This window comes from Hypomesus nipponensis, chromosome 23 (assembly GCF_054491055.1).
Source record: "Hypomesus nipponensis isolate SF chromosome 23, ASM5449105v1, whole genome shotgun sequence".
In the NCBI taxonomy this organism is placed as follows: Eukaryota; Metazoa; Chordata; class Actinopteri; order Osmeriformes; family Osmeridae; genus Hypomesus; species Hypomesus nipponensis.
Genome location: NC_140383.1, coordinates 4,573,016 through 4,597,297, shown reverse-complemented (window position 1 = coordinate 4,597,297; position 24,282 = coordinate 4,573,016). Strand labels below are relative to the sequence as shown.

Sequence of the window (24,282 nt, the reverse complement as noted above, 5' to 3'; positions counted from 1 at the left end):
ACACGACCGATAAGCAGGTTTAAATGGGCCAAAGTGGGTCGAGGCTATCTAACTCACGACATGCAGCCACTGTGAGTGTGGGTCACATGGTCTATTTACAGACGGTTTAAAGTCAACCTCCCACAAGATTCTGGTGCTGAAGTGTATCAGTGCTGTCTGCCCACACTCACCCTTAACACACACACACACACACAAACTCACCCTTAACACACACACACACACACACACACAAACTCACCCTTAACACACACACAAACTCACCCTTAACACACACACACACACAAACTCACCCTTAACACATACATACACACACACAAACTCACCTTTAACAGTAACACACACACACACAAACTCACCCATAACACATACACACACACACACACAAACTCACCCTTAACACATACACACACACACAAACTCACCCTTAACACATACACACACACACACACACACAAACTCACCCTTAACACACACACACACACACATCCTATCTCCACCATTGGTTCTGTCTTTGACTGACAGGGGGAATGCTGGATACTGTGCAGCTCTTTGCAACTGATGAAAGCGAGTCTTGAGTTGGGTTGAAGTTCAGTCTCTCGTGCAGAGGGAACCACTAGAACAATGGAACCACTACAACAGTAGAAGAAGATAACATAATGACGACAGTGTTCCAATGTCATCCCATCCGGGGGTATATCCTCTGATGTTTTCTCTCTGTCTCCTTCCCTTCCTCCAGTGGACCAGATCTATCACCTGGCCTCCCCTGCCTCTCCCCCCAACTACATGTACAACCCCATCAAGACGCTGAAGACCAACACCATTGGAACCCTCAACATGCTGGGTGAGTGTCCGTCCTGTCCTGTAGAGGGGACATGTCAGTCTCTGTCCTGTCCTGTAGAGGGGACATGTGAGTCTCTGTCCTGTAGAGGGGACATGTCAGTCTCTGTCCTGTCCTGTAGAGGGGACATGTGAGTCTCTGTCCTGTAGAGGGGACATGTGAGTCTCTGTCCTGTCCTGTAGAGGGGACATGTGAGTCTCTGTCTTGCCCTGTAGAGGGGACATGTGAGTCTGTCCTGTCCTGTAGAGGGGACATGTGAGTCTGTCCTGTCCTGTAGAGGGGACATGTGAGTCTCTGTCCTGTCCTGTAGAGGGGACATGTGAGTCTCTGTCCTGTCCTGTAGAGGGGACATGTGAGTCTCTGTCCTGTCCTGTAGAGGGGACATGTGAGTCTCTGTCCTGTCCAGTAGAAGGGACATGTGAGTCTCTGTCCTGCCCTGTAGAGGGGACATGTGAGTCTCTGTCCTGCCCTGTAGAGGGGACATGTGAGTCTCTGTCCTGCCCTGTAGAGGGGACATGTGAGTCTCTGTCCTGTCCTGTAGAGGGGACATGTGAGTCTCTGTCCTGTCCTGTAGAGGGGACATGTGAGTCTCTGTCCTGTCCTGTAGAGGGGACATGTCAGTCTCTGTCCTGTCCTGTAGAGGGGACATGTGAGTCTCTATCCTGTAGAGGGGACATGTGAGTCTCTGTCCTGTCCTGTAGAGGGGACATGTGAGTCTCTGTCCTGCCCTGTAGAGGGGACATGTGAGTCTCTGTCCTGCCCTGTAGAGGGGACATGTGAGTCTGTCCTGTCCTGTAGAGGGGACATGTGAGTCTCTGTCCTGCCCTGTAGAGGGGACATGTGAGACTCTGTCCTGTCCTGTAGAGGGGACATGTCAGTCTCTGTCCTGTCCTGTAGAGGGGACATGTGAGTCTCTGTCCTGTAGAGGGGACATGTGAGTCTCTGTCCTGTCCTGTAGAGGGGACATGTGAGTCTCTGTCTTGCCCTGTAGAGGGGACATGTGAGTCTGTCCTGTCCTGTAGAGGGGACATGTGAGTCTGTCCTGTCCTGTAGAGGGGACATGTGAGTCTCTGTCCTGTCCTGTAGAGGGGACATGTGAGTCTCTGTCCTGTCCTGTAGAGGGGACATGTGAGTCTCTGTCCTGTCCTGTAGAGGGGACATGTGAGTCTCTGTCCTGTCCAGTAGAAGGGACATGTGAGTCTCTGTCCTGCCCTGTAGAGGGGACATGTGAGTCTCTGTCCTGCCCTGTAGAGGGGACATGTGAGTCTCTGTCCTGCCCTGTAGAGGGGACATGTGAGTCTCTGTCCTGTCCTGTAGAGGGGACATGTGAGTCTCTGTCCTGTCCTGTAGAGGGGACATGTGAGTCTCTGTCCTGTCCTGTAGAGGGGACATGTGAGTCTCTGTCCTGTCCTGTAGAGGGGACATGTGAGTCTCTGTCCTGTCCTGTAGAGGGGACATGTCAGTCTCTGTCCTGTCCTGTAGAGGGGACATGTGAGTCTCTGTCCTGTCCTGTAGAGGGGACATGTGAGTCTCTGTCCTGTCCTGTAGAGGGGACATGTGAGTCTCTGTCCTGTCCTGTAGAGGGGACATGTGAGTCTCTGTCCTGCCCTGTAGAGGGGACATGCGAGTCCTGGAACAGAGAAGGGGGGGGGGGGGATCAGTCCTCCAGTCTGGATTTCCATGTCCTGATGAGGAGGAGGATGATTAGTGAGAGGAGGATGAGGATGGTTAGGAGGATGATAATGTTGATGATGGTGATGGTGGGGCTGCTTATGCTTAATGCTTCCCTCCTTAATGTAAAGGCCAAGGACATGACATGCTTCCCTTCAACGCAAGGAGGATGGAGTCTCTCTAATGCAATCTCACTTGGAGCAATGTCACAACCAGAGTATGCCACTTACATCTGTTGTCTCTGGCCGTCACCACGGCAACTCCCCCAGCGGTTGCCGCTCGGAGAGCTGTGATTGGCTGAGGAACACCAGTCAGCTGGCTGTCGTGGTCGGTTGCCACAGAAGTAGAAAGGGTGAATGTGAGGAGGATTCAATACCAGTATTGATTAGTAACAGAGGTTTTTGTCACCTTGATTGTTTTTCAACACGTCGAAAACCAGCTAGAAAAGACTTGTCAGTCTTCCGATTTCTGTCTTTCTTTTCTTCACATATTGATAACATAAACCAGTTTGTTGTTCAGCAAGACAAAGGCTGAATTGGGACCTTTTGTGTGTGTGTGTGTGTGTTAGTGTATCTGAACTGACAGCTTGTAGCAATGTGTCATCAAACACAATTATCAATACTCAATTATTACCACAATTACCACCCTTGTCTCACCCAGAAAAATTCCAGAGGAGAGCTGTGTGTGTGTGTGTGTGTGTATGTGTGGGTGCTCTGCTGCCTCTTTAGCATGTCTTGACAGTGCCGGCAGATATGCCTGGCAATTATAGAAATGACTGTTTTTATTTACTCGGTGTGTGTGTGTGAAGGGAGTGTGAAATGGTTCATCAGTAGGGTATTGTTCATAAATACACACCTCAGCCATCTTCATCAGCGCCTGCGTTCACACACCACTTAACGCTCCATTCTGTGTTCAATTAGTCAGTGGTGTAGGGGCCCAAACTGGGGTGGGGAAAGTATCTGCAATTTGCTTATGGACTCACACACACGGCACATCTCAAACACACAAGCATGCATATTCTGGTTATTTGCAGCATGAGGCTGTCCTAGATTTCGGCCCCCTCAGAGAGGCTTGGGTGGCCCGCTGGAGTCTCTCTCAGTTCCGTTGTTCTCAGATCACGTCTGCCTCCCTCCTTCCCTCCCCCGGCTCGGTTCTGGGTGCGATTGATCTGGTCTGGGTCTTTCCAGGGTTTCTGTGTGTGATTGCTCTCGTCTGTGTTCCCAGGATTAGCTAAACGGGTCGGCGCTCGTCTCCTACTGGCCTCAACGTCTGAAGTGTACGGAGGTAAGACACACACAGTTACTCCCACACACACCTAATTGTACACGTACCTCCCTAACAGCCTCCTTCACTACCTCTCTATCTCTCTTCCACACACACACACACACACACACACACACACACACACACACAGAAAAAGGCAGTCGATGGATTGCGCCAGCTCCTCACGCGTTTTTCCACGTGTTTTGACACAAAACATCTTCCCATCTGACAGTCAGGGCTGATGGCCAGATGCATCGGACCGCCGGCTTATCGATCTGACTCCGGTCTCTAATGTGCCGTGCAAGGCCAGAGGAGGCTAGGAGAGGCTAGGATAAGGAAGGCTAGGGTAGGAGAGGCCGGGCCAGGGAAAATCAGGGCTTCCCAGGGCAGAGGAACAACCAACGTGTCTGACAGCCACAAACCTCCAGCCATTACTTCCAGGCAGCTAGCCCCTTGATGTGCATGATGCATCTGTACATGGTGTGTACGTCTTGGCCACGGCAAAATTTTAGCGGGTTCAAGTAGCTTGCTTCTGATTGTGTTTACCTTTGTGGCACACTGCCATAAATCAAGCTTCCGTATTCCCGCCCAGGGAATTTCACGATGCAAAAACACGGAATACTTTTGAAGAGTTCTGACTTGCACCTGCCACTTTGAGGAAGTGTTTTTGTGTTCCAGGCTATGCTAGCCATCTGGGACATTCTAGAAGGGTCTGATGAAGCCTGTGGCGTTTCTCACCGTACCAACCCCTCCTCACGCAGTACGAAAGCAGGTTCCCCTCCGTCGCGGCGTTCTCAGTCTCACAGAGCAGACACCAGAGTCCCTTCAGGCTAAACAGTCTTCAAATTCAAATTTCCCGACCCATCCAGTTCGTCCGCCGTGTATTGAGGTGCCATCATGGCATCGTAACAATCAGCAGTGCGCCTCACTGCGGTGCGCAGCCCAAAGCTTCGCATGCAGAAACACAGCTCAGCCACTAGCTTTCAGGAGGTGATTGTTTCCTTCCTGTGGTGGTGGTGTTGACACTGTGTCGTCGGGGCGGGGTGTAATAATGTTGTTGTGTACAGTCCCGGTGCTTACTGTGTGTGGGACTGGGCTTTTGTTCCTCCGCTTTGTCGACAGCTACAGGAGGAGAGTACTTAGAGAAACCAATTACTGGGATGTGTATGTGTCTATGTGCATGAGTGCATGCCCTCCCTTCTCACACACACACACTCACTCACACACACACATAGCCGCATAGCTACTAAAAACAGTATTATTGTAAACCCCTCCTTACCCTTCTCCTTCAAAATCAATTACCACTACTCACACTGTGTGTGTGTTTGTGTGTGTGTGTGTCAGATCCGGAGGTGCATCCCCAGAACGAGGAGTACTGGGGGCATGTGAACCCCATAGGGCCCCGGGCCTGCTATGATGAGGGCAAGCGTGTGGCTGAGACTATGTGCTACGCTTACATGAAACAGGTAAGATACACTATCGGTCTCTCTCTGTGTGTGTGTCTCTCTCCGTGTGTCTCTCTCTCTGAGACTGTCTCTCTCTCTAAGCCTGTCTCTCGCTTTCTCTATTGCAGTCTCTCAAAGTCTCTCTTCCTAGGTCTCTCAAAGGGTCTCTTTTTCTGTCTTGGTCTCTCTGGGTCTGGGTCTGAATCTATATCTTGCTCTTTCTCTCTGCCCAAAGCCTCTTTTGATATTTCTCTGAAGTGATTTTTCCTCCTCTACCCCCCATCTCCCCATGCCCCCAGACAGCCCACAGGTATTGCTTAACATCCATGACAGGGAAGGTATACCGGGGTCTGAATGTTCTAGTAGTATTTTGGGCAGGTACACTTGCTTGGATGATTAATGAGCCTGTTCAGAATACGGTTTTGTTTAATACCCCATTTCCAGGAACTGCTGAATGGAGCTGAATGAACTTTCACAACCTCTCTCACTACTGCTCTCTCTCTCTCCCCTTTCATCTCAGTCTCACACACTCTCACTCCTGGCGTCCTGTACCTCTCTCTGTCTCAGCCTCTGTCAAAGTACTGTATCTCTCCCTCTTTTAATGGGCTGGGATGTGACACACACACACACACACACATTCGGTTCCCTGCGTTTAGTACCGTGTGTGTTGCATATATCTACTGGGACGTCTCTGTGTATGTGTGTTTCATACGGACACTGTCTGCTGCAGTGTGTGATGAGGATGGACGCGTGTCACGTGGCCGGGCGAACATGTGACACCAGCGCGGCGTGTGTATCCCTCTCTGCCAACTGGCGTGCAGCCTGTCTGTTTACACACGGCCTGCGTTCACTTCCCACTCTCTTCCTCCTGGAGATTATTGGCTGAACGAAAGAAAGGTCCTACGTGCTGCGTCAGTCTATCTATAAAGCCTCCCTCTTTCTTTCTTTCTTTCTTTCTCTCTCCCTCCTTCCCTTCTCCCTCTTTCTCTCCCTCCTCCCCTTGTCCCTCCCTCCCCTCCCCTCTCTCTGTTTGCCAAGGCTGTTTGTCTCTGTTGTTGGTTGAGCCGACACACGATGCTGCTTCCCTGCATGAGACCGCGTCTGGGCCTACCGATACCTGGAAGAAACAGAGAAAAGCAGAGCTTCTCCTTTCACACACACGCAGCCCGTGACTTATCATCAGACTCACTTGTGTTACCCCATGTTTACACGGAATGGGTGGATGGATGGATAGACGCTGACATCCTCCCCTGCTATGTGGGCCGCTCCCAGCCGTCACATGGACACAGATTTCCTTCCCGGTGCCTCTGACTGACAACAGCCTTTCACAATCAGATCCCATTGTTGTGGCCTGTCTGTGCATCAGACAGGTGATATTTCTCTTATCTCCGCCGCTCGCTCGCTCCTCCCTCGCTCGGCCCAGGAGTATCCTAGGTAGAGGCCTCATCACGGCCTGTCAGTCAGAGAGCCAGTAGGATCACAGCATCTCAAATTACATCTGTCAGACCCAACACTTCATTAATATGCATTGGCATTTAGAGAGGGATGAAGGTTAGCTGGCGTACAGGGACTGTTCCTGCTCTTGGCCAGGCTGAAGGCAATCAGGGCTGAAGCTGTTTCCGAGTCAGACAACGGCGGAAGCTGTGTTGGAACCCTGACCGGAGGAGAACCAGCTGGGGGGGGCCGTGATGTGCCCGTGACCGCTGTCCACCCCCCCGGGTCCGTCTACCGGACTCGACACACACTCAAGATCAAGGTGTCGGATTGTAGCCAGGCGTTCTGTCTAATCACCTGTGGCATCTAACCTGATTGCCATTTGTAGATGGACATGCGCTAGACTGTGGCAGAGCAAGGGCAATTAAGCTGTGTATCTGCTTACACACACACACACACACACACACACACACACACACACACAGAGGCCTCTTCAGTTGCTAAAGGAGACTTGCCTCGTGATCTGGGTTGTCCACCTTATGCCTGATTAGATATGCACTTGCACTTTTTTATTAATCCCTTTTCCTCCTTCCCAGTCCTCTCCCTCAACCCTGCGATCACATTGAGGGAGGTGGATCCTGACACATTTGTATTGCCCTTCGACACTGCTGCTATTTACATCTCCAGACTGTGAAGTCTGTCACACACACGAGCATGCCAACCACGTCACCAATTAACACAATCAAATCACAGGGTATCAAACATGAGCCTCTACTGGCCCCCCTCTGGGATGTCTGTCTATCTCACTATCACACCCCTTCCAGCTGGGCCTCGCCTCTCTCTCACCCTCTCCCCTCCTCTGCTGTCCACTCCTTCCTTCCTCCCCTCATCACCCCTCGCTCCTCTCTCACCCCCTCCCCTCTTCTACCATCCTCTCCTTCCCTCCTCACCCCTCGCTCCTCTCTCACCCCCTCCCCTCTTCTACCTTCCTCTCCTCCCCTCCTCACCCCTCACTCCTCTCTCACCCCCTCCCCTCTCCTACCTTCCACTCCTCCCCTCCTCAACCCTCGCTTTTCTCTCACCCCCTCCCCTCTTCTACCTTCCTCTCCTCCCCTCCTCACCCCTCGCTCCTCTCTCACCCCCTCCCCTCTCCTACCTTCCACTCCTCCCCTCCTCAACCCTCGCTTTTCTCTCACCCCCTCCCCTCTTCTACCTTCCTCTCCTCCCCTCCTCACCCCTCGCTCCTCTCTCACCCCCTCCCCTCTCCTACCTTCCACTCCTCCCCTCCTCACCCCTCACAAAAATAAAAGACCAGACCAGGTGTGTGAGTGTGGAGGGATGCCGCAGTGAAACATGTGGAACTCTGGTTCTCGCTCGTGTTTCTTAATCCTTTATTTTTTTTATTTACTCATAATTTCCTTGACATCCAGTGTCTTGGCATGTAGGGCCTTCGGGGTGTTTGTGTGTGCGTACTTTAGGCCAGGATTAGCTTCTCCCGTGGGTCACAGAAGGTTTGCTGGATTAGTGTTTGTCATAAAGGATTAATGGTAATCAAGCACAGGATTACGAAACATCCACAGCACTGGTACAACAAAGCAGAACTAAATGATCTTCTCAGAGACCAAGAACACTTCCTTAACAAGGACACACACACACACAGACACATGACTCTGACACTACATGCGCTAATTAAACTCTAATTAAGCCATTATTTATGTCAATGAACACCCAAACTGCCAGATATTAACACAGACCCACTGATTTGTGTTAGTAAAATGTGGGTGTTGCATTTGGATCTGTTGTAGTGTGTGTATAGTGCACCAATTTGTTTCTTTTGGCTAGTGTGTGTGTGTGTGTGTGTGGTTGGTTGGTTGGTTGTGGACCCCACTTAATCATGTTGTCCCTATTGTGTCCATATTTAGCAATATGACCATATTTTCTTCTACAGGACCCTGCTTTGGGGCTTCCAGAATGTTTTTCATTTGCATATCAAGGCTGTTCATGAGGCCATGTTGTTTTTATTTATGTCTGGTCGTCAGATCCTCTCCATGATTAAAGACTGCGTTCTGGACATTGTCCTTGTCCAGAAAGCAGTCTGGCCACAGAAAAGCTGTTTAGAATGTACGACTTAGAAGGCCAGAGGACCTGTCTGTTTAGAAATGTTTATACTGTAGTGTGTCCTTCCCAACCTCCTCCTCTTCCTCCTTCTTTTCTTCCCCTCCTACTAGCTACATAACTGGTGCCAAGTAAGGTGAATTCACACCAGTGACATGCAAACCTTTTTGAGAAGAAAAGGATGGAGAAGAAGATAGTGATTGTGGATGAGTGGGTCGCAGAATTTTTAAGGAATTTGCGGAGGCACAAGTTCTGTCCTTGGCCGAGTTGTGTTAGTGTGTAAGTCCTAGAAAATGAAAGTGTGTCCGTAGACAGTTTTGACATTCTCTCTTTTCTCTCTTGGCTCTCTTTTCTTTTGAAGTAACAATAAACCCCATCTGATCATGCTGTACAGTAGGACAGGGAATGATTAAACAATAATCATCGAGTCACTGGTAATAATAAAATTGATTAAGCTTATCAAACAACCTTTTAATTTTAACTATGCTTTTGTCCCGGCTCAAGCGTTGTAGGTGAGACCATTCTGCTGTTGTGTCGGTTTCAGATGCTAGCAGGACCTCGTATTGACTTGTATCCTTGTGCTTGTGTGTCTAAAAGAAGGCTTGTTCGACCTGTGTGCTTCAGGTCCTTGAGTGCCTGCTGTACTGACCATGTGTGCCATGTATCGCTTTGGAGAGAAGTGCCTGCTACATGAATCCGATTGAATGTGCGATTTGAAGGAAGAAAGGCAAGGACGAACAGATGAACCCTCTGAAGCTCCAAGCGCCTGCAGGCTGGGTGTCTTTGTGCACATCCATAATCCAGATCCCTTCTCAGATCTACCCTGTCGAACGCTGAAGTAGTTTGTTTTGCTCGTCTGTTTCTGATGAAACTTTCAGTGTCATCAGAAACTTTCACTTTTTGGGGTTTGGCTTTCATGTCCAGCCGTAAGATAAGAGATGTGTGCTTGTATGTGACCCTTTCCCCCCCCTGAAAGCTTTGATTAGGACCTGAAAGGGTGGACGGAAAAGCATCAGTAGATATTAATGTGAGTCAGAGTTGCTGCAGTTCATCTTTGCTCGACCACTGTGTCACCACACCGCCAAGACCTCTTCTGCCTCCAGCTGCTGCTCATCTCCTGAGAGCCCTGGTCCTGCTGACTTCCTGTTCCTGCTGACATCCTGTTCCTTCTGACGTCCTGTTCCTGCTGACTTCCTGCTGACTTCCTGGTCCTGCTGACTTCCTGGTCCTGCTGACTTCCTGGTCCTGCTGACTTCCTGTTCCTGTCTCCACAGGAAGGGGTGGAGGTGCGTGTGGCTCGCATCTTCAACACGTTCGGCTCCAGGATGCACATGAACGACGGACGCGTGGTCAGCAACTTCATCCTGCAGGCTCTGCAGGGAGAACCCCTCACTGTACGGACTCCCTCTCACACACACACACACACACACACAATCAAGGATGGATGTCTCTGGTCGATGGGTGGATGGATGGAAGGGGTGAAGCGGTTGATTGTCATCAGCTTTGATTGGTTGTTTGATGGCTTGACAACCAGATAAATTGGATGGGTGGCTGGATGAATGAGGATTGGATGGGTGGCTGGATGGATGGATGGATGAGGATTGGAGGGGGGTTGATAACAGTGGATAACCTGCATTCTCTGTCTCCTGGCACTTGCAGGTCTACGGTAGCGGATCTCAGACCAGAGCCTTTCAGTATGTGAGGTAAGTCTTAGTATTTCATCTAGCATGCTAAGATATGCAAGTGCTCTCTCTCACACACACACACACACACACACACACACACACACACACACACACACAGGGGCTTGCGTACAGTCACATCTGTAAGGGATATTTGCATTTATGTTTATCCTGGCGTCTATGTAAATCTCTGAATGTTTTATGTAGCTGCCTTCCAGGCCTGCAGCCCAGAGTGCTGAGAATCCCCTCAGTTGGGGGCTTTCATATCTCGCTCTCTCTCTCTTCCTGTCTGCCTCTCTCTCTCTCTCTTCCTGTCTGCCTCTCTCTCTCTCTCTGCCCAACACACTACAATGCACCCAACAGAGCACTACTGCGACAGTGTGAGCAACACCCACGTGTGTCCATGTGGAGATTCTTCTGGAACATAATCTCATAGTGTGTGTGTGTCCATGCGTATGCGCTCTGCCTGTGTGTGTGTGTGTGTGTGTGTCTAAAACGTTCACCATGGGGGGGTGCCATCCCTTTCCCAGCCCGGCCCCATGGATGTGAGCCGTCCTCTGGGCTGACCCAGGTGAGGAGAAGGGAGGTGTCCTGGACCCGTTTGATGGGATTACTAATGCTTTCTAGTAATTGAGTTCAAGGCATTTTCAGCAGGCAGCAAGTCTGTGTTGATTTGAAAGGCTCTAGGTCTGGCTCGCTGATCCGCACTCGTGTGTCGGTCTATCGTGTTGTGTGTGTTTCGCCCTCTCTATCCCTCTCTCCCCCCTCTCTCCCCTCTCTCCCTCTCTCTCTATCCCTCTCTCCCCCCTCTCTCTATCCCTCTCTCTCCCTCTCTCTATATCCCTCTCCCTCCCCCTCTCTCTCTCCCTATTCCTCTCTCCCTCTTTCTCCTTCTCTCTCCCTCTCTCTCACTCCCTATCCCTCTCTCCCTCTTTCTCCCTCTCTCTTTCCCCTCTCTCTCTCTCTCTCTCTCCCTCTCTCTCTCTCTCTGCCTCTATCTGTCTTTCTGATTGTGTATGTTATTTGTATGATTTTCTTCTTTCCTTTGGTTGTGTGTGTGTGTAGTCAATGTGTGTGTGACTTCATAACGCTCTGCAAAATCTCAGAGCAACAGGCAGGACGGTCATGCTGCGTTCGTCCACGAGTGTTTGGAGAAAAAAGGGTTTGCTGTTCTTTGAAAGGTGATGGACTTAAATACCAACACACACACACACACTAACACACAGTCCATCCCATCCTCACTGGAGCAAAGAGACATCTTCAAAGCTGTATTGGTGATTGCATCGAGTGTAAGTCAAAGCGTGTGTGACGGTGTTTGTGTGTGTGTTGAGGATCTTCGGAGAATAATTTAATCAGGGCCTTCTTTCATCATATTTCCAGCCTGATGATCTGGCAGAACCACACAGCCGTGTGCTGGGTGGAGATCAGAGAAGGGTTGACTATTTGAAGCTCTCCTATCTTCTCAAAGTAAACATTTACCTGGAACCCTCCATCTCTTTAATTAGCCTTGTGTAAACAGTGGGAATGTAGCTCCTTGACCTGACCTTTCTGTTCCACTGCTGGAAGAGTTTGAGTGACTTAGCCAGACTTACTTAATGATTTCTACTAGTCTTAAGAATCAGCCAGGCCTGAATCAACCAAACTCAACCTCTGATTCTTTCCTCTCCTCTCTTCTCCTCTCCTCTCCTCTCCTCTCCTCTCCTCTCCTCTCCTCTCCTCTCCTCTCCTCTCCTCTCCTCTCCTCCCTCCTCTCCTCTCCTCTCCTCTCCTCTCCTCCCTCCTCTCCTCTCCTCTCCTCCCTCCTCTCCTCTCCTCTCCTCCCTCTTCTTCTCTCTCCTCTCCTCCCTCCACCCCTCTGAAGTCCAAGCCAAGAAACCACAGTGACGCACCTTGACAGCCTACCAACATCACCATCACATAACTCGACATATCTACGTCACCATCACATAGCTGTTTATATCTACCAATCACTATTATCTAGTCCATATATCCAGTCTCAACATTGCAGTTTTTCTTTCTCTCTCTTTCTATTCTCTCTCACATTACTCACACAAACTCTCTCTTCACCATGTCCATTCATTGACAGTTTTTATTCTTTCGTATCTGCGTCAAACACTTAATCTTTCCGTCTCATTCCGTCGCCCCATCTTATATCTCCCTATCGGCCTGTCATCACTTTCCCATGCTGCTTTGCAGCTGGGGGGGCGGATCTTCTGGGAGACTAGATGGTTGAGCACCTGACGAGGGTAAGAAGATGAGAGGGGGCGTCGCCGCTGGGTTTCCTGACGACCTCAAGCACCCCTCCTCCTCCCTCGCCCTCCTTCCCTCGCCCGCCCCCCTCCCCCGCCCCCCTCGCCTGCCCTCTCAGGAGTTTCCTCCCATGTAACTTGGCACCATTTTGTTATAGCTGTAAAGTTACTTTTCCTGCCTGCCTTTGTTTCCTGGAATCATCTTCCTCCAGGGCCAAGGTGTGGGCAAGGGGGGAACCATATCTCAGATTAGAAGTTCTGTGATCTGTTGGTGCTGCCTGGCCCCACAGCCCTGGCCCTGCCGCGACGCAGCAGATTACCTGTGATCCTGCTCCGCCTTGGGGCGCCGACTCTGACTGAGAAAACACAACCTCTGATAAATAAGTAAATTAATCCCATCTGCAGCAGGCTACAGGCCCATCAGCCTATCCACAGTCTCAGCTTTATATCCATTTGTAGTCTTAAAAAAAACCCCGATTAAGCCTGATTTTAATAGATTCCAGCAGAAATTATATCATTTTTCCTCTCCTGTTTCATTTAGGGAGGCTTAGGGAGGATGGGGCTCCGCTGGGCCAGCCTCTGGGGAAATGGAACTAACTGCATCTGGGCCAGAGGCTTTCGTCTTAGAGGCTTTTTAGTTGTGATATTTCATTCATATTTTCCCAGTAATACCTCTCCAATCAGGGCTGCCTTCTTGTGTAATAAAAGGGTAAATAAAGAGAAAGGATATGGATGGAGGGATAGGATGAATGGAGGAATAGGAGAGATGCTGTAAAAGGATCGACTGCAGAGGGGTCGTTTCTCCCAGCGGATATCTGTGGACCTGCAGTGATTCCGATTGTTGATTCACTCTGACATTAACAGAAAGGCCATGGCATGCTCTCCTCACTCACTTAGCAATGGGGGCTTGTCTGGACCAATAAACCACTTGTTTGAGCACAAAGGGACACACATGCGCACAGACCGCTCTCATTCTGGTGTCCTGTGTCCAGCCCCTCTGTGTTGTCACCTCCCAGGACGTGTGACGCGTGTCTTTGTTGACAGCTGTGCTCTTCCTCTGGGAGAAGGTTCTAGTTCCGGACACCTGGTAGTTGGAAAAAATGTTTTTGTGAGTTCCTTAAAAGCCTACAGACAATAAATTGAGAAAAAGCTGAGGGTGCAAGACGGGTAGGGAGGAAGGAGGTAGACCAATGAACCAAAGGTCTGGAACCTTTTACTGGAGTGATTGGTGGGTGAAGAGGAGAAATGAGGAGGGGGTGTGGAGAGGAGAGAGAATGAGAAGGCGAGAGTGAGATGGTCAGACTGCATGCGCTCCAGCACTTTGATTGGCATATTGACTAAAGTCCTTTATGGCGATTGAGTGAGAAACTGAGATGAAGGCTTATGCTCATCATGGTTTAACACACACACACACACACACACACACAAAGACACACCAGATTTGTATTTATCCTTGACTATCTCTAAACAGTGGACAAACACGCTGAGAGCAGCCTGCTCCAGCGAGCAGCACTAATGAACGAACCTGCTCTTTCTACACCGTATCGATTACGACAGATTCAACAGCAGCTGGAGATCAGTCAACAGAGCGAGCGCTGGGCCCCTGCCCGCTCGTCAATAACTGCGCACACGCTAGCCTGGGAAGGCTTGCCGTTTAGATCCAGGGCCGCTCGTCAAAAAGTGGCACCGATCCGTGGTAGACAGTCAACGCACCTGTCAGGGGGCTGGCCCTCAGGCCAGGAGAGCTGGAGGACTAGAGGACGGGGCGGTAGGACCTGAACTTGGGGGAAGGGGTGAAGGGGAAGGAATGGCGGGGACAGAAAGATGGATGGCCGTGGGGTGGTGGCGGGGAGGTGGAAGAGAGAGAGTAATGGACATGCGTTCCTCCTCAGTCAGACGTGGTCCTGCATGACGATGAGGGCGTCACGGGAGCCTGTGATGAGCCTATCACAGCTCAGACCTGGAGGGGGGAGGAGCCTGTGATGAGCCTATCACAGCTCAGACCTGGAGGGGGGAGAAGCCTGTGATGAGCCTATCACAGCTCAGACCTGGAGGGGGGAGAAGCCTGTGATGAGCCTATCACAGCTCAGACCTGGGGAGGAGGACGGGAGGAATGAAGAAGATGCGTCAGGGACCTGGCTGCCCGTCATGCAGATCTTCAGGCCTAATGAGGCCCTAATAGACTCAATTAGTGAGAGAAGTGTTCCAACAGGGCCCCTCTTTCTCTCCATCCCAGGATGACCCCACTAGCCTCTGCTCCCACTTCTCCTCACCCCCTTCTTCCTGTCTTCCTTCATGGTATCACTCACTCCCCAAGTCCCCAACACACACACACATTCCCCTTCATATGATCTGCATGATTAGATCACCAGCCAGACCGAGTGTGTCAACCTTACACACACACACACTCATCTGCCTCCTCTAACCCTCACACAGTAGCCTACAGCACACTATGACAGCAGCAAACGCATCGTTTCTGTGGTAATGGCCATCTGATGAGAATTACATGTAATCTGTGATGTTCTATGTAATGATCCTATTACGTAAGGATGGCGATGACACTGTGTTCATTTCCAAGCAAGGAAATCTGTGGATAGGAGAGGAAATCGAACAGAACAGTTCTGTAGACTTGGAATGTTACATCCACTATCACCCAGTTATTCAGGATGTATTTGCCAGCCCTTGGTCTTTTCTCATTGTCTAATCATAGGGAGTTGGAGTACAGAGATTGTGTAATAAGATGTCAAGGATATGCCCAGGATGGGCATTGACAGCCCCTTGAATGTTTCCCAATTAGACATTGAAAGCTTCCCATTTGGAGGAGATAGATCTTTGACCTCATTCATACTATCCTCAGTATTAGACTTGACAATCCATGATGGATTCCTTTATTATGCAACGTCTCTTCGAAACACACACACACACTGTTGTCTCTCTCTCACACACACACCTCACACATACACACTCTGTTATCCATCTTAGGTTTGGATTGATGTGATTAAATGAACACACATACTGCAAAGCTGACACTGTCTTCTATCTTATCTGTCCTTTTCTAATAACCATGCCTCCTTCCTTCTGTCTGTTTCCAGGGGATTAGTAGCCTTTTATAGGTTCTGTTGCGCTGCTTAACCTTTCCTCCCTGCCCTTCCTGTGCTCGTGTCTTGTCGCCACGTCCCTAGTTAAGGCCCACTTGTGGATTGCTGCTCTCTGTGGTGTCTGTTGGAGGAGCCAATGATGTTGAAGCTTCTTCCTTACACATACACACCTCAGCTCTCTCACACACACTCTGTTTGTCTTTCTCTGGCTCTCTCACTCTCTCCCACTATCTTATCTCTCTCTCACTGTTTCTTTCTCGCTGTCTCTCTCTCTCTCTCTCTCTCCAGTGACCTGGTGAATGGTCTGGTGGCGTTGATGAACAGTAATATCAGCAGCCCCGTCAATCTAGTGAGTTGCTCTAAATAATGATGTCATTCTATAACTTCCTCTATACACCACACTATACAATAATGATGTCATTCTATAACTTCCTCTATACACCGTACACCCCCATACTTCACTACGCCGTGCTGTGTTCCACTCTCTTACACTAACAAGGTGTCAGGCAGCACTTACAAAGATGACTTTTGATCAATTATATTGTACGTGTGTGTGTGTGTGTGTGTGTGTGTGTGTGTGTGGGCCTGTGTACATGTGTGTAGGCCTGTATTGATCTCATGCTGAGGTGATCATGCTGACATGTGTGTTCTCCCAGGGGAACCCAGAGGAACACACCATCCTGGAGTTTGCCCAGCTCATCAAGAGTCTAGTGGGTGAGTCAGAGATCGATCCCCACTGCCATCAGCCTCACATCTCCCTATCTTATCTCATCCTGCAATCCTTAGGAGGGCCCCTTTTATCTCCTGCTCTGCCCTCCTTACCTTTTCTCTTTCCCTTATCTCCCTTTCCCTGCCTCCATCTCTCTCTCTCTCTCTCTCTCGTTTTCTCTCTTCCCTTCTCCCTTTCTCCCTGTCCTATTTCCGCTCAATTGAATTAGCTAAATCTTTATTGGCATGGCAAAGTGGAAGTGTTTACATATCCAAAGCATTTGTTGAACTTCCAAATTAAAATGATACACAGCGACTCAGAGGATTAGAAAAGGCTCTCCAACCGTCTCTCTCTCCCTCTCGCTCTATCACTCACTCCCTCTCTCGCTCTCTCTCCGTCTCTCTCTCCCTCTCGCTCTATCACTCACTCCCTCTCTTGCTCTCTCTCCGTCTCTCTCTCCCTCTCGCTCTATCACTCACTCCCTCTCTTGCTCTCTCTCCGTCTCTCTCTCCCTCTCGCTCTATCACTCACTCCCTCTCTTGCTCTCTCTCCGTCTCTCTCTCCCTCTCTCTCTCCCTCTCGCTCCCTCTCTCGCTCTCTCTCCCTCTCTCTCTGTTCTTGGAGCGGAGCCATCCGACTAGCAGCTGTGTCGGTCAGGGAAGACCACATGCTGTGTGGTGGCTAAAGGCTTGCAGGGGGTCTCATGTAGAAAGCTGCATGACCTCGTTAAAAGTCTGTGTGTGTGTGTGTGTGTACACACACTTAAAAGACAGGTGGCAGATGGCCTGAAAATACCTTGTTTCATTAAACATGTCTAACACACTTGTATCTCCGTCCACACTCACACACACACACACACACACACACACACACACACACACAGTGAGCCACAGTCAGATCCAGTTCCTTCCTGAGGCTCAGGATGACCCACAGAGACGACGACCTGACATCCACAAAGCTAAGATGATGCTGGGCTGGGAACCTGTGGTGTGTAAACGCATGTGCTGTCTCTCTCCCTCTTACACACACACACACACACACACACACACTGCTGTCTCTCTCACACACACCTCACACATACACACTCTGTTATCCATCTCAGGTTTGGATTGATGTGATTATATGAACACCCATACTGCAAAGCTGACACTGTCTTCTATCTTATCTGTCCTTTTCACGGTTTTGGGGTGTGTGTGTTCATCCAGGTTCCCCTGGAGGAGGGTCTGAACAAGACCATCCAGTACTTCAGCAGAGAGCTGGAGCACCAGGCCAACAACCAGTACATCCCCAAACCCAAGGCTGCACGCATGAAGAAGGGACGACCTCGCCACAACTGACCTCCTGGGGTCAGGGGTCAGTTGGGGGGAAGGGGGGGGTGGGAGTGGGGGGTTAGCATACGGAGAGGGGGGGGGGGGGGTGAGAGAGACAGCTTCCAGTAGACGATGTTGGAGGACCTCAGACTCTGGCTCCAGGGCGAGGCAGCTTTACCTCAGCAGCCTTGGAGTGAGGCACCTTTACCTCAGCAGCCTGGGAGTGAGGCACCTTTACCTCAGCAGCCTGGGAGTGAGGCAGCTTTACCTCAGCAGCCTGGGAGTGAGGCAGCCTCCTCCTGCTGGACGCTGGACAGACACTCTGTCAGAGCGCAGCACGAGCGCACGCTCTCCTGGGGCCCGGGGGATGCGACCGACCGGGCCTCACAACGCACGGCAGCCGTGGTCTGTCGCCAGACGGAAGGAGGACTGGGAGGGAGAGAGAGATTAAGGATGGAGACAGCGAGAGAGAACTCTGGCTCTCAGAAGGATGTGCCTGGGCAGCAGGAGAACGATTAGAGCGCAACACAAAGAGCTGCAGCCTCCTCCCAGGATGCTTTGTGTCTGTAGATGCATCTGTTATTTAAACTCCAGGAGGAGACCAGGCGTGGGCGCCATTCACGCTGGGTTGTTTTGTGTTGTGACGCGATCAGATTTCGTAATTTTGTTTGTTTGTTTATAGTGTTTCTAATGAAACACAGCGGAGGTGTGTGTGTGTGGGGGGGCGTCTTTATGATCCAGAGTGCTCCCCCCCCCACACACACCCTCCGTTCCCCTCCGCCATGCAAACACGCGCGTCGCCCACACACCGTGTGTTCCTTCAGAGGGCCACAAGCCTGGCGCTTCATACAAAGCAGTTAAGAGTTTCAACTTTGCTGTCTGCCTGTCGTGGTTTTTAAGATTTGTTGTGAAAACTTTAATATTATGATATTCAGTTTCAGGTGAAGATCCTATTTTAATAAAATATTTCAGAATAAAAAATGTAGTGTGTGTGTGTGTGTGTCCATGCAGGGGCTGTTGTTTATTTGTTATGTGTTACGAAACCTTTACGTCTCCTGTTATGGAGTGTAGGTGTGTTTTTGGCGTGGGAGGTCAAATACCGGTCGAGTCAGGAAACTTTATTAATCCTGCAGAGATGACAGCCTTGCGCACGCTAGTGTGCACAACATTCTGTACTTTATGAACTTCACAGCATCAACCCTTCCCTTCAAAAGAACAAGGTTTTAACAGCAAAACATATAAGTTAATAATAGTTGTGATACCAAGCTACCGAACAGGAGCAACAGTTTTGTTATAATGTTGCTGATATACAATGTACAGAATCTCACTACAGTACCCAGAGGACATCCCATTGGTGAGCTGAAGAGATGCCTCCATCACTGTAGTTCTCTTAATGACTTCTGGGGTTCAAGTTACATAAAGAGAGGCGGAGCTTGGTTTGTATATTGAGATTAGATAATACATAAGTGAGTAGTTTACACAGACTAAAACACTAGTAAGATTAGTATAGTGAAAATCATTGTTTACGTTGACTTGGTTAACTGCAGAGTGAACAGAGTAGTTATTCACCCAGGTTATGTTAGGAGTGAATATGTTCTAGTTCAGGTTGACTAGTACCATTTCATGTTGACTAGTACTAGTTCAGGTTGACTAGTACCAGTTCATGTTGACTAGTACTAGTTCAGGTTGACTAGTAGTAGTCGTAGTTGACGTTGGCTCCGTGGCGGTAGGACCCGGGGTATCTTGGTCCGATGGGAGAGTTTTCATCGTAGTGGTGCTGACGGCCCTGGTCACTGGAGCGGGAGTGGTCCATCCAGTAAGATAGGTCCGCCTCCAGCCTCTGTACGGACACACAACCAAGAACACACTCACTCACACACAGATGTTTGATGGAGAAATATGATGGAAGGAGGTGTGAATGTTTAGGGTGGCTAGCGGTGGGGAACACGTGGAGCCAGTGAAGCAATCCCACCAACTGATAAAGCACTGAAGAATTACTGGTATTTAGATATTGCACCATTGCAGACACAAACACCAGCTCTCCTTCCTTGCTTCACTTTCTTAACTTTGACTACAACTTTCTGACATGGCTCAAAAGCCCATCAAAATCACAGCTTGAGAGGACATTTGATCAGAAAATCTGTTTGTTCAAACTTGTCTGCCTGTCCGCTTCCCTGTTAGTATTGACCCACCTGTGTGTGTGTGTGTGTGTGTGTGTGTGTGTGTGTGTGTGTGATGAAGTGTGCATGAAGCGTTTGTCTCCACCTGCTCTTTCAGCCTCTCCGTCAAACAGACTGAGAGCTACTGGAGGTGTAATTATTACCAGCCAGGAACTCGACTGTCTGCAGGCTCCTGTCGGGACAGCAGCCTTCTGTCTGTTCATCCAGGCTCAGACAAAGAGTACAAATCAGTCTGTTCATCTCTCTCTCACATCCCCTCTTTCCCAATCCCTCTCTCATCCTCCCATCCTTACACCCACCTCATAACGTCTGTCCACGGTCCACCAAAACAAACAGTTCACAGGTGTAGCGATGACAGAACAGTTTCCTAGCTCACGTGCCAGCTCTTCTCTGTGACTGGCCGCCATCTGGACACCATCTGTTGGCATCAGGTGAGTTGGTGGAAGGACACAAAGGCTGGAGCCTCCTTAGGCTCCAGGGACCCTCGATACAGTGAAGTCGATCCCCGTCTGATCCCACACGACTCATGGCACACAGGCTTATGCCCATTGACTCATTTTGAACGGTTTGTTTGAACCCAAAGCCGTTGGAGGGGAGGCTAACAGCAAGGCCACTCGCGGTACGTGTTATGCATCTGTTACGCTGTTCTACCCAGGTTATATCGTAGCCTTGCTCTCTCTCTCTCTCTCTCTCTCTCTCTCTCTCTCTCTCTCTCTCACCGTCTCATCAAATCCCATGTACATGAACTGCTGGATCCATTGCTGCACATCTGGCCGACTGCGGTCCCAGATGTTCCTCTTGGGCCTCCGTAGTTTGACCAGGAACTCTTTGGCCTTGGAGGCAGGGACGGCCACCGCAGCCCGGACAGGTGTACTACTGCTACCCACCACTAGGGGGAGACAGAGAGTGAGGTTTGGGAGACCGTAGAACAGGGGTCTCCAACGTTCCTGGAACTCTGCCTGCCAGTTGGTTTGTGCTCCAAGTTCCAACCACAGTTATTTTACCCGATTCAAAACTAAGTTACCTGATCAGCCAGTGTTAGATTAGTGCTAGATTAGTTTTAGAGCAAAACCCTACAGGAAGGTAGATCTCCGGGAACAGGGTTGTAGACCCCTGGCGTAGAATCAATATAGAACTGAAGACTGAGGGAGCCTTCTGGGAGGAGTAGGAACTCGGGTCAATCAAGTGTTCCAAGTACATGACTGGTCTGTCAAGTAGTAGGTGGATTCGTTAATATCTGTAAAAAGGGATTGTTTTATGTTTAATGAACATGACACACTGAATGTTTGATGTACTTTACCTTCTCTCTTTTTCAAGATCCTTTCCAGACCTTTATCACTGGAGACATCTTGACAAGTAACAGGAAACGTAGAGTTAATGCGCTGTACACAGTAGAGTTAATGCACTGTACACAGTAGAGTTAATGCGCTGTACACAGTAGAGTTAATGCGCTGTACACAGTAGAGTTAATGCGCTGTACACAGTAGAGTTATTGTGCTGTACACAGTAGAGTTATTACGCTGTACACAGTAGAGTTATTGTGCTGTACACAGTACATTTAATGCGCTGTACACAGTAGAATTAATGTGCTGTACACAGTAGAGTTAATGCGCTGTACACAGTAGAGTTAATGCGCTGTACACAGTAGAGTTATTGTGCTGTACACAGTAGAGTTATTACGCTGTACACAGTAGAGTTATTGTGCTGTACACAGTACAGTTAATGCGCTGTACACAGTAGAATTAATGTGCTGTACACAGTAGAGTTAATGCGCTGTACACAGTAGAGTTAATGCGCTGTACACAGTAGAGTTAATGCGCTGTACACAGTAGAGTTAATGCGCTGTACACAGTAGAGTTATTACGCTGTACACAGTAGAGTTAATGCGCTGTAAACAGTACAGTTAATGCGCTGTACACAGAGGGCCCCGTTTTCCATGAGATGAAAATTATTATGTACAACACACACATTGCCTGGCGATCCTCTCAGAAAAACAAACATTCACAGCCTCCGGTGAAACACGCTGAAAAATCTGGGTGTGGGTTCCAAATGAGCTCTGCTCAACAACAAAAAGACCAATTTCACCACTGAACTTTTCTTATCTCCTCTGCAGTCAGCCCGGTGGAGCAGAACTGAGGGAGGGAGGGCTTTCATGTCGTGGGAATGTGAAATGGTGGCTGTTTTCCTAATGTTGCCTAGCATCTAAATTTGACCATGACTCCGATTTTCCATGTCAAACTCTACCTGCCGTGCTTTCTAATCATCTCTCTCTCCGTCTCTCTCTCTCTCCCGCCCTGTTGCGCCCTCATCTTCTCCTTTTATTCCCTCTCTCATTAAACGAGGTGAGCCCACTGACAGTAGGAGAATGGATCAGGGTTTTGCACAATGACACCCTGCGCATTGCACTATTGTATCCTTCTCTTTGCATTATCTGTATTTTGAGGTTAGATTGTAATTATGGCTACTTATATTTTATATTTTATTCTAAATCCCTTTAGGATTAGCTAGACTTTGCTCCTTTTGTATAGTTAGACCACATATTTAAGTTTCAAGATTCCTATATGTTTAATGTATGCACCTTCCTGCCAAAGTAAATTCCTTGTTTGTGCAAACATTCATGGCGAATAAAATTCGTTCGTTCCTTCCTTTCTTCCTTCCTTCCTTCCTTCCTTCCTTCCTTCCTTTCTTTCTTTCTTTCTTTCTTTCTTTCTTTCTTTCTTTCTTTCTTTCTTTCTTTCTTTCTTTCTTTCTTTCTTTCTTTCTTTCTTTCTTTCTTTCTTTCTTTCTTTCTTTCTTTCTTCCTTCCTTCCTTCCTTCCTTCCTTCCTTCCTTCCTTCCTTCCTTTCTTTCTTTCTTTCTTTCTTCCTTCCTTCCTTCCTTCCTTCCTTCCTTCCTTCCTTCCTTTCTTCCTCCCTCCCTCTCTTCCTTCCTTCCTTTCTTTCTTCCTTCCTTCCTTCCTTCCTTCCTTCCTTCCTTTCTTTCTTCCTTCCTTCCTTCCTTTCTTTCTTTCTTTCTTTCTTCCTTCCTTCCTTCCTTCCTTCCTTCCTTCCTTCCTTCCTTCCTTCCTTTCTTCCTTCCTTTCTTCCTTCCTTCCTTCCTTCCTTCCTTCCTTCCTTCCTTCCTTCCTCCCTCCCTCTCTTCCTTCCTTCCTTCCTTCCTTCCTTTCTTTCTTCCTTCCTTCCTTTCTTTCTTTCTTTCTTTCTTTCTTTCTTTCTTTCTTCCTTCCTTCCTTTCTTTCTTTCTTCCTTTCTTCCTTCCTTGTGATCTCCTTCCTCTAGACTCCTCCTCCCGTGCCCCCCTCCGCCTGCTTCCATCTCTCCATCCCCCAAAAAGTTAGTTTCAGGATGTTGTTTTCTCTTGACCCCTCCAAATGAGATTTTATGCTTTCATCTCTCCTTTTCCCCCAAAAGGACTGTTGGAGTTTATTGCTCAACCACTGTAAACACAGTGTGAGAGAGAGACAGAGAGAGAGACAGTGAGAGAGACAGAGAGAGAGAGACAGAAAGCGAGAGAGAGAGAGAGAGAGAGAGAGAGAGAGAGAGAGAGAGACAGAGAGATGTGCGTGAAACATCTCCTGTTCCCCCCTCTAATGTTGTGAGATTGTCACCCACTCCCTGCTAAGCACAGCAGAGTGCAATGATCATTTGACTTTCTTAAAACCCCTATAAATGGACCTGCTTTGAAATTGTCTTCAGTAATTCATAATAAACTTGTCCAGTACAGGAGTAGAGAGACTGGGAGAGAGAGAGGCACGGAGAAGAGCATGGACAGAAACACGCACAGACAGACAGACAGGCTGGCCTGGACACTGACAGACAGAGAGAGAGACTCACACACACACCAGACAGAGAGACACACACACACCAGGCAGAGAGAGACACACACACACCAGACAGAAAGAGAGACACACACACACCAGACAGAGAGACACACACACACACACCAGACAGAGAGACACACACACACCAGACAGAGAGACACACACACACCAGACAGAGAGAGACACACACACACCAGACAGAGAGACACACACACACACAAGACAGAGAGAGAGACACACACACACACTCACTCACACCAGGGAGACAGACAGCGAGGAGCAGGGTGTGGCTCACCTGTAAGTGTCAGCGCTGCCAGCAGGACTACGAGTCCCACCAGCCTCAGACACAGCTGCTGGGAAGACATGACTCCCCTTGTTTCCCGCGCTCACCGACTGGGACAAACACCTAAACACTCGCACGGTGCACAAGAGATCCAGAAACACTCGCACGGTGCACAAGTGATCCAG

At 49.2% G+C, this 24,282-nt stretch overlaps 2 protein-coding genes across 5 annotated transcripts in view; one reads left to right on the top strand and one right to left on the bottom strand.

The window, feature by feature from the left end:
- The window catches only part of uxs1 (UDP-glucuronate decarboxylase 1), a 28,808-nt gene extending 10,937 nt beyond the window's left edge, over positions 1 to 17,871 (top strand). For all 3 annotated transcript variants that reach the window (XM_084689401.1, XM_084689400.1, XM_084689402.1), the window contains 9 exons: positions 737 to 841; positions 3,734 to 3,793; positions 5,117 to 5,238; positions 10,041 to 10,160; positions 10,426 to 10,469; positions 16,084 to 16,144; positions 16,452 to 16,509; positions 17,388 to 17,491; positions 17,710 to 17,871. In XM_084689401.1, coding sequence (XP_084545527.1) covers positions 737 to 841; positions 3,734 to 3,793; positions 5,117 to 5,238; positions 10,041 to 10,160; positions 10,426 to 10,469; positions 16,084 to 16,144; positions 16,452 to 16,509; positions 17,388 to 17,491; positions 17,710 to 17,841 — 806 coding nt within the window. In that variant the 3' untranslated portion in view covers positions 17,842 to 17,871. The remainder of the gene's footprint in view (positions 1 to 736; positions 842 to 3,733; positions 3,794 to 5,116; positions 5,239 to 10,040; positions 10,161 to 10,425; positions 10,470 to 16,083; positions 16,145 to 16,451; positions 16,510 to 17,387; positions 17,492 to 17,709) is intronic.
- A 1,046-nt stretch (positions 17,872 to 18,917) lies between these two features.
- ecrg4a (ECRG4 augurin precursor a) lies at positions 18,918 to 24,282 on the bottom strand. Of its 2 annotated transcripts, XM_084689172.1 has the most exons (4): positions 24,110 to 24,282; positions 21,295 to 21,342; positions 20,714 to 20,883; positions 18,918 to 19,654 (listed from the first exon to the last, which is right to left on the bottom strand). In XM_084689172.1, the coding sequence occupies exons 1-4, from the start codon at positions 24,177 to 24,179 to the stop codon at positions 19,505 to 19,507; spliced, it is 438 nt and encodes a 145-aa protein (XP_084545298.1). In that variant the 5' UTR covers positions 24,180 to 24,282; the 3' UTR covers positions 18,918 to 19,504. The 2 variants fall into 2 exon arrangements, with proteins under 2 accessions (XP_084545298.1, XP_084545299.1); XM_084689173.1 differs by lacking the exon at positions 21,295 to 21,342.